This window comes from Limulus polyphemus, unplaced genomic scaffold (genome assembly GCF_000517525.1).
Source record: "Limulus polyphemus unplaced genomic scaffold, Limulus_polyphemus-2.1.2 Scaffold1303, whole genome shotgun sequence".
Taxonomy (NCBI): domain Eukaryota; kingdom Metazoa; phylum Arthropoda; class Merostomata; order Xiphosura; family Limulidae; genus Limulus; species Limulus polyphemus.
The window spans coordinates 134,074-144,802 of record NW_013666913.1 but is presented as its reverse complement, the minus strand read 5'-3'; the positions used below and the strand labels follow the sequence as shown (position 1 = coordinate 144,802).

Here is a 10,729-nt window from a genome sequence, read left to right as displayed (position 1 = left end):
TATATATATATATATATATATGAGTACGCAAATATAAATATTTATATATAGGATAAAAAGCTAGTCCATAAGAAACTTCCAATTGAATCTATGTTTCATTTCAATACCATGCATAATTAATACGCAAACATACTAATATTAGCTTGGCTAATTCCGCCAAACAGGGCTTGCAGACGTTGTGTGTGGATTCTTTAAATGAGTGTGGAATATTTCGGTGTTTGTGAATAATTATTGCTTACAAACAAACGAAACGTAGTGCGTTTGGATCTTAAGCCTCATATGACTATCAAGAATACGTGAATTAAATAAGTTTTGTTGAAAGAAGGTCGCCACGGTCCAAGCTTTAAATATTTTATAAAGGTTTACTTTTTTGTGGAGAACAAAATAGTACGAAATAATAAAAAAGATAGACAGAATTATATAGGCATGTAAATAGTAATCATACGGTTCTTACAGTAAATGGCGCCAAAAAATAGGTAAGCGAGTAGAAAATGATGTGAATACTCATTAAGAAAGAAATGGTGGCCCGGCATGGTCGATTGCGTTCGACTCACAATCTGCGGGTCGCGGGTTCGAATCCCCGTCCCACCACACATGCTCGCCCTTTCAGCCGTGGGGGCCTTATAATGTGATGGGCAATCCCACTATTCGTTGGTAAAAGATTAGCCCAAGAGTTGGCGGTGGGTGGTGATGACTAGCTGCCTTCCCTCTAGTCTTACACGGCTAAATTAGGGAAGGCTAGCTCAGATCGTCTTCGTGTAGCTTTGCGCGAAATTCAAACACACTCCAAAAAACAAGGAAATGGTTTTATTCATTAAAGATCTAATAATAATAGTAGCCGGTAAACAAATTACCTTTGAGCTATAGGTTCTCATCATTACTCGCTTTCATCTTTCTGTTTTGTTCTAGTGTTACTTCACATTGCTTGATATACTGAGTAAAGGGAAACTCCTTTTAGTTCGCCCTGTAGATTTTATCTCTTCCCTGCGTTGTGCCAATATTGTGCAAAAGCAATCAATGAGATGTGCGCACGCGCACTATGCTTTCCTTTCCGCATAGCTCTGTAAATGTCTGCTTGTACATTTTTTCTTATACTTGTGTCTGGCTGTTTCTTCGAATATGTTACATATACATTTATACACACTGAAAGTAATAAGAGTTAGAGCATTTTATCACTAGCTATTTTTTATACAAAAATCTACTGCTGTTTAATACTTTCTTCAAATCTTTTATATTTTATTTATCACAAAATATTTTGAAGTAATTAGATCCCTCTATACAGGATCATCCATAAGTACGTATCCATCGAAATATAATTTGTATTAAATTTAGAGTGAACAATTCCTTGATCTAAATCAATAACTATTGTTAATAGCTTATGAGTGTAAGTAAAGTAACATTGTAACCGAAGAATGAAATGGGTGCAAGTCGCTAGTACTAATTAAAGAAATACAGGATGGGCCACAATGAATCTCCAAAACAAGGAAAGCATAATACAAATAATTCAGTAATCCATTCTTCGCGATTAAGCTCTTCTTGCATGATCCCTGAATAACTTAACGTTACAAATGTCCAAAGTTCCTACCTCAGCTATTCATGTGTGTGTGTGTAATATTTATCACAAACTGGCATGCCTAATTTCCTTCACAGATCTGGAGTTAAAATCTGAAATACAAAGCCGCTTTGTTGGAGATGGATATCCAAACAGTGTGACTTTACCACATAAATATCTTAACTTAGACTAGTTGGGAGTTTCAGAAGAGAAACATCAAGGTACTTTTTGGAGTCAAAACTGGTAACACGACTTTTTAATATAACTTGGACCTATTCAACTCAGATATCTTATTACCGATCTCTATTTTTAGTTTTGGGCTTCTAATTATAAACAAAATGGGCCTCAATTAGCAATTATATGTCATTTTCTCAGGTAGTTGGCTTCTATCCTTGTGAGAGGAGTTGTAGCAACAGTGTTATATCTACAAGGTAATAGGTTGTGTACCCCTACAAATAGATTCCAAACTACTATAGTTATGCATTAATGTATCTAACATTTTCATGAATACTGACGATAACACAACATTTTTATTTCATGGGGTAGGTATCATAAAATGTCAGTATGTTGGTTTCAGGAGAATCTCTCAGCACAAATGAGGTACCCTAACTGTGCAGGAAATATAGAACAACACATCTGTGGAATAGATAGAAGAAAAATATATTGATGTGTAAAGATGCTTATCGATTTAACCTAGGATCATAAAAGGCCGATATGTTGTTTTCAGGAGCATCCAATCAGCACGAATGAGGAACCCAAGCTGTGCAGATAAAGAGCAACACATTTGTGGAATAGGCATAACAAAAATATATCACGGTAAGTCTACAGACTTATAACGCTAAAACCCGGGGTTCAATTTCCCGCGGTGGATACAGCAAATAACTCAATATGACTTTGCTCTACAAAAAACAACGATGTTTATAAATTTAACCCAACCAATTAATTTTGGATAGTTTGTAACAAACGTTTTCCCCTTTCTTTGGTGTGGGTAACCTTAATATACAGTGATAATGTTTTCAGAATATGAGCATGCCATAAATGACAACTGTAATAAGAAATCTTTCAAATGTCATCACTTATAAAGTGTTGTTGTTTTGTACAATATGTAGCTATTATTATCTCTTATTTGAGTCAAACATATCACTGGCTGTACAAATATTTCCAATGCAAAAAACTAGACTGAGCTTTCTTTAAAACCTTTGGTTTTTGGTATACAGTATCCAATGGATTACCAGTAGTTAATAGTTCAGAAGGGGCTCATAATAGTTCATAACAGTAATAGTTGCCGATATAAATTATTATTAATATTTTAAAAGTACTATAATGTTTACTTCGTTGTATCATTTTTGTACAGTATTTTTGCATTGTTTAATTGAGGTTTTGTAAACCTACGTTCTTTTCGAATATCCCTAATATATTAAACCAATTTCAGGCCCCTTAAACAGTGAAAACTACAAAGCCAAGTACTGTTTCTTCTTTGTCTTTCTTATCAAACCACTGGAAAAACGGATAGCCTTTAAGAGTAGAATATAATGCTGAAGCAGAGTAATGTACCTCTTTAATCTGAAAATGTGATTTAACTTTTCTGGGATAGTCTCTATTCTGACATTTTTTTTGCAGATAATTTTATTTCTATCTATGTAACATAATTGGATTATAATATGAATCATTTCGAACGCAAATAGGAAAAAATAGTTCGTTTAATTGTTATTAGAATTCGTTAAACAACACCAGTTCGCTTAAACTAAATTGGATTAACGCCATCAGCTGTTCAAAGATTTAGAAACATTTTGGTAGAATAAAGGGGAGCTTTAATTTATAATAAAGAATTGTTGGGAAGCGTAGTGAACATGTTAAGAATTAATTAATTTCCACTTTATTGAGCACTGATGTACTGCAGAGAAGTATCCTTAAAGGTTCGTGACCGCTGACATTTCAGCATGAGGTTTCTAATGCTGTTGATAATCGATATAACGACACCATCAACTACGCGCAGTTTTATGGAAACTCTAAACAGCTCAGAAAGCATATTTGTTCTAGGGTTGGTGTTCACGTATATCACACCACAAAAAGAAAATGTAGTATATAACTGAAATGTAGAACGGGTAAGTTGTGTTAATCGAACAAAAGAGGGCGGTTTAAGTTTTATTATAAGATCTTAAATTTCTAATAACAGTATGTAATCCGTGTATAAATGACTGAATAATTGCGGTTTGAACAAAAATATAAATCTGAATAGCAAATATTCCATTGAAATATATTAAAACAACCTTGCAGTTGGAAATAAAACAAAGACAATCCACAGAAGAGATGACTTCACAATACATATATTTCCGAAAAACTGAAGTTTTTTTTAATACTTAGTTTTGACTGGATATTTCAAAAGTGTAAGTTTGCAAAGAAGTGAAACAAAAATCATGATTTAAATAATTTACTTTTCTAAGTCGCTAGATTCAATTAGAAATCTTCAAAGATGGCATCTCATACGACACTTGGGCAAAATGGGCAAGTTAGAGACCGAAAAATTCAGGAATAACTTTCAACTCCTAAACAGAGGGAGAAGAACCAGTCAGTAGTACCCGCGGCTAATCCTAACCGAAAAGCGGGATTTACTGCCAATCTTACAACGCGTCCACAACTGAAAATATGGAACATGTTCGGCGTTATATCGCGGGCTCGAACTTTGTACCTTCCGGCACTCCAAACAACTGGGAAACGCGTGATACCCGTACAATGAGAAACGTTGTAATAGCGTTTCAGAATTAGTCTGACACTTTTTTTAATATCTATAATCAGATATTAACGTTGTTGATTTATCTGTAAACTTATTATTTTCCATCACTGCGGATGTAAATATAGGAGTCTAGTAGCTCAGAAGCTCGTTTGCTACATAACGATAACTGTGGTAATCAGGCAGTTTTTCCTTTTCTTATTCACTCTGTATTCAGAATAATGTGAACGTTTGGGCGTAAAACTTTATGATCATGTTTGCAGCATATATATATATATAATGCTAGTTCTTAACATCCTTCGTATCAATCAATACTTTTCAAACATATAATAGGTACATCTTGAGCAATGAAATAACATCATTCACAGCACACCTGCTGTGCAAGTTTAGAACACAAAAAGACGGGAAAAGAGTCCAAGTGAGCCACGAAAAAAGTATTTGGCTAGAAACTTTTACACACAAGCTGTGCCAAGTATTCATAGACGAAGCTATTTGAAGGCAACACGAAAACTATTTCCTGATAATGAACCAGAAACGTCTGCTTTCAGTATCAAACAAACATGGACTGATAGTTCTAAACCTTGACTTCAAAATTGTTGAATAAACAAGATCATTAGCGTTTGGAACAACCCGAAATCACACACACACAAAAACAATGAAAAATCTAAGACCAAAGGGACTTACCTCTGAACGTCAAAAATAATTCAACTCAACAGTTTGTGCTAGTTATTTTTTTTTTTTTGTATTTGATTCTATTTAATTATTACATTATTGGATTACTTGTTCATCTCACGTTTAAAACAATACATAGAAATTGTATAAGTTTGAAATATCCTATACAAAAATGTAGTCGCTGTTTTTATGCTGTTTCTTGTAGTTCATGTTACGGTCCCTAACGGGAGAGCCCAATGGCTCAGTGGTAAGCTTGAGAGACTATACTATAAAAATTGGTTTTCGGTTACCGTGGTGGGCACAGCTGAGATAGCCTGTTATGTAGCTTTGCGCTTAAAACACAAATCTTCATGTTATATATTAACTTTTTCTTTTCTTATTGATTCCACTTAGGTATAAGCGACAATAAATATGCATATAACCGTTGCATGTTTCAAATCATTCGTAACAAATACTACAAAATGTTTATCGTTCTAGTAACCAATACTATGAAAAGCTAACCTTACAAAAATCCTATATGTATGCATTTCAGCAGAAATTAGCGATAAAGCTGCATGTAATTTGATAAAAGTTATCGTTCACTGGTCCTTTTCTTGTGGAGCACACTTAAAAATGCCAAAATTTATTAGGAAAATGAAAATAATATGCGAAGTACTGGCCCATACCTAACACGAAAAATATGAAATTTTAGAAACATTTCAACTATTTCTTTCTAAAACATTATGCATAGCTTGAGCACGGAGTTTACTAGTTTTATGTTCTAATTGATAAGCCTAACATATATAGGTTTTACGTGGTATAGTATCATGCACATTTCAAGATAGAGAAGTGTGTGTGTGTAATTCTAAAATAAATGATAAGCCTAACATATATAGGTTCTATATGACAGAATATCATGGGCATTTGAAGATAGAGAAGTGTGTGTGTGTGTGTGTAATTCTAAAATAAATGATAAGCCTAACATATATAGGTTCTATATGGTAGAATACCATAGACATTTGAAGATAGAGAAGTGTTTGTGTGTGTGTGTGTGTAATTCTAAAATAAATGATAAGCCTAACATATATAGGTTCTATATGACAGAATATCATGGGCATTTGAAGATAGAGAAGTGTGTGTGTGTGTGTAATTCTAAAATAAATGATAAGCCTAACATATATAGGTTCTATATGACAGAATATCATGGCCATTTGAAGATAGAGAAGTTTGTGTGTGATTCTAAAATAATGTTTCTGTGATGTAATCTAAGCATAATTAAAACAGATGATTTGTATATTTTATTACATGATCTTATATTCCCCTACAAAACAAAGTAAATAAAGAAGCAGACCAAAGCTACATTAAAACTTATTCTTATGTAACCGGCTTATTGCAACCACTTTCTTACTTCGTTGTTAAAATAACGAACTGTTTTAAATTTGACCAAGAAAATCCAAATACCCTCAAAATAGGCGGAAGGGGAATAAGAACTGTTGTTATGTTCTGTTGCATTTAACTTTTATTTGTCTGTTTGTAGTTAAGCGTAAAGCTATACAAAGGGCTATCTGTGCTGTGCCCACCACGGGTATGAAAACACTGTTTTTGTAGCGTTATAAACCTTCAGACTTACCGCTGAGCCACTGAGGGGCCGAAATTTTGTTAAGCGTCAATTTTAGAATGCGATGTTTGAACGTCGTTATACGTGTTATTGCCAAACAGGCGGAGAGGGTGGAAAGGAAAGATATAAATGGGTGGATGGACGTAGAGATAATTATAGTTGTATAAAGAAAGAGAGAGGGAGGTAGACAGGGAAACAGAAATGTCTTACTTTAACGCAGTGTGAAATTCTGAGATCCTTATTAGCATTCAGCTGTACTAATACATTACATATTGTCTCCTCTAGTCAAATTCTGTTTCAAAACTATGTCGCTTACCAGTTTTTCTAGCTTTAGCCAAAACTCTTCTCTCTGAACACTTATTATTCTTTAACACAAGTGTTATTCTGGATAAATAATTCATTTTTTAAACACACATGACTGATAAGGAGAGAACACAGTCGACATCACAATTACTGATGTAACTTATTGCGTATTTTTCATTACGTTAATGGTGTACATTTTTGGTCATTTTCGTAAATCATCTAATCATTTTCATGATCTTATAACACAATCATCTGTATTCTAAATGGTCTGAATCTTCACTATCTGTAACATTATATTACACAAATTAATAATTCGCATTGTGAAGGAAACACGAATAATAACTATCTAATGATGAAGATAGGGTAATATTTGTTTTTCTTCTGAGAAGAAAGAATTAAAAATATTGTTTCTTCTGCCTAAAATAGCTATTGAGAAATATCTGATAATGAAGAAAGAGTTACATATATTGTTTCTTCTGCCTAGAATAGCTATTGAGAAATATCTGATAATGAAGAAAAAGTTACAGATATTGTTTCTTCTGCCTAGAATAGCTATTAGAAACTAATTGACAATGAAGAAAGAGTTACAGATATTGCTTCTTCTGCCTAGAATAGCTGTTGAGAAATATCTGATAATGAAGAAAGAGTTACAGATATTGTTTATTCTATCTAGTATAGTTATTAGAAACTATCTGACAATGAAGAAAGAGTTACAGATACTGTTTATTCTGTCTAATATAGTTATTATGAAATATCTGACAATGAAGAAAGAGTTACAGATACTGTTTTTTCTGTCTAATATAGTTATTATGAAATATCTGACAATGAAGAACGAGTTACAGATATTGTTTTTTTTGTCTAGTATAGTTATTTGGAAATATCTGACAATGAAGAGAGAGTTACAGATATTGTTTCTTCTATCCTGTAATATTGTACGATCACTGGGAAATACCTCGATAAAGATAATTACACGTATTGTATATTCTACTTGGCATAATTATGGGAAATATCTCACGGACTAAGAATGAAATAGGAGTTACATTTTATTTTCAGATATCTTGTATAATTACTTTACACTTTTTCACGTGTTGAGAACTCAAAACTTTAAAACTAGATTACACTTAGTGTATTCAAATAATAACTTATGAAATCAATACATTAGTAATAATTAATATCAAGATAACTATTGCACTGTAATTTAGTTATGGAGTTACAAATAAGAATAATAACAGACTTAAGTCTTAATCACTTAGACACAAAGATACGATTTTAAAAACCAGTAAGTAAAGCTGAAAGTATTGCCTATTTTGAATATAATACGAATTACTGTAAGAGAAAAAGTGATTTCGACCATTTTCATCTGTCTCAGTACCATCATTTACAAGCGAGTAAAATCGCCTATAAGTAATGCACTTTTCTCACAACTAGCACTCATTTGTGCCAGTCAGTCATATTATGGGTTTGCAGTTAAGCACTGAAAACACATGGAAGTTCATGAAATACGTCACAGTTTAAATAATTCTTACACAGTCACTTTGAATATTAGGGTTAACATACGTGCTGACAGATAACCTACAGATTATTTCACATTAATAACATATAGAAGTTCATGAAATCAGTCATAGTTTTAAACAATTTTTACACAGTCATTTTGAACATTGGGGTTGACAAACGTGCTGACAGATAACCTACAGATTATTTCGGGCATGTTTTATTTAAATTCAAACAAACTTCTCTGTAATAATTACCCTTGCTATCTCACATGATCAACTTACATGAATACTGTGTATCTGGCGGTTCGTCCCCATGGCAACCATAGGAATGATGGCAGGGGACATTTCCATTAGGTTCCTTTTTACAAGTACACGGTAGAGTCTTCATAACTAGTATCTTGATACGATCTTAAGGTATCAGTAGTAGTCCAGCTGAGTAAGCCTTTAATATTTATTCCCAATTTTAGAACTGATGAAAAAGAAAGCAGGATAAAATCCTGTTAAATACCCCTTAGGATTGATCATCTAAACGTTGTCGCATTCACTGTAACATTGGATCTCAAGCAGAATCTGCAGTAAACAAACGCCGATTTTCCCACTGCGCCTGCGCTATTGTCATTCTCGTTGCGCCAATAGCGCCTTGCTTTGGTTGTAGCACTAAATATGTTACATTTATAATATGCATCATAGAAGCAATATCTTGCAACACCCACGTGACACATAGAAATGAAAATTACATACGAGGATGACACTAGTCTATATTGTTTCAAAACCACGTGATTTCCTACTTTATTCTCTAAAACTCCTGAACATAACTAAAAGAATGAGTCAAATACCCTAAAACAGGTTATACATTAAAGTAGACAATTGTATAATGTTATTTAACCAGATTTATGGTCAGAAGTAGCTATAGTGTAATCATAATCCTCTATGTAGTGTAGAAATAGTTATCGTCAGCAGCATTGCCATAATTAATACCTTAAGTTTTCGGTCAGCTCAGGAGATAAAAGTTAGGCCTAGTCCCCAATTATTAGACCAACAAAACTGATTATTGTGATACCTCAAACCTTTTAAATTTTGCGTCCCACCGAAATCATCATTAATTTTGTTCCAACAACATTATTTAGTCAAATTAACCATTATTGGAAATCATACAATTGGTTGTTACTTACAAAAATAATAATAATAGTTACACTAATCTAAGTACTTAAAAGCGTAACGTATGTGCGTGCGTGGGAAGCTTTTTACACTTCATTTAAATTGTGCACAAATGAAATTTGGAGTAGGGAAGTATGTACGACGTCACCATGTGCGTAAGGGAAGGGTGGGTGTAGATAGTACTCTGGGTTACAAAGGGAAAGATATTTAGGAATTGGGTCTGTCAACCTTCAGAGATCCACGTCGAACAGCAGTGTTATTGTGTTAAGGTTTTGTGTGTGAAATTCTTCATTCATTTATTTATAGACACTTAGAGCACTGGTGCTGTTAAACTTGTTGAGTTTTAATACTTGCTCCCGATACCCAGGTTTCGAAAGTGTTGCTGGATCTGATATCTCTTACAAGATAAGTCTATCCGTTTGTCATTTTTGATCAAACCATTCCGCTCAAAATGTGTTTTGTACTAGTGGTATTTGGTGGGTTATCACGTGTTGTGGAATCAGTGTGACTCACTTAGTTTACCTTCACAATCATTAATACGCCCCGCACGGCCATCAGATTTATTGCAGTAGTAGCAATCCTTTTTTTTCATTGCATCCCTCCATAGAGAGTGCTGGCGCACTCTCCAAGATATATAAGACGTTCGTATGTCCTTCCCCCACACTGTGTGTATGTTGAGTTATAGAAAATATAAGGCGTGTGTGTGTTTTCTTATAGCAAAGCCACATCGGGCTATCTGTTGTGTCCACCAAACGGAATCGAATCCCTGATTTTAGCGTTGTAAATCTTAAGACTTACCGCTGTCCGGGGGACGAAAAATTTAATATAGTTTTTTGTTTGGTGTACGAATGTGACGCTATCTATGAATGTAGTTAACGTTAACTTACGTCAAAGATAATAAATGCTCAGTAACATCAATAATGGTGTTGAGGGGTTGTAAAGCCCCCATTAACATGCCCCTTGTTCCAAAATATCATCCCACAAAGTTTGTTTGACATTGGCCCAGCAACCTAGGGGTAGTTAGATAAGGGACAAACAGACAGACACACACAGATATTTATTCCTTCTATATATCTTCTGTATACTCTACTTTGACCCATGACCTTACGATTTCATCCCGTATGACACTTCTGCGGTCAATGACTGATCATCGCAGTGTATACCATGTTTCAACTATATATATATATGTGTGTATATATATATTGAGTTCTTAAAGCTTATAC

At 33.8% G+C, this 10,729-nt stretch overlaps 1 protein-coding gene across 1 annotated transcript in view; it reads right to left on the bottom strand.

Annotated features, from left to right (window-relative positions):
- LOC111086661 overlaps positions 1-8,850 on the bottom strand; it is a 39,666-nt gene extending 30,816 nt beyond the window's left edge. The window contains exon 1 of the mRNA XM_022390426.1: positions 8,631-8,850. Within this exon, the coding sequence (XP_022246134.1) occupies positions 8,631-8,736 (106 nt within the window). The 5' untranslated portion in view covers positions 8,737-8,850. The remainder of the gene's footprint in view (positions 1-8,630) is intronic.
- Positions 8,851-10,729: the final 1,879 nt, after the last annotated feature.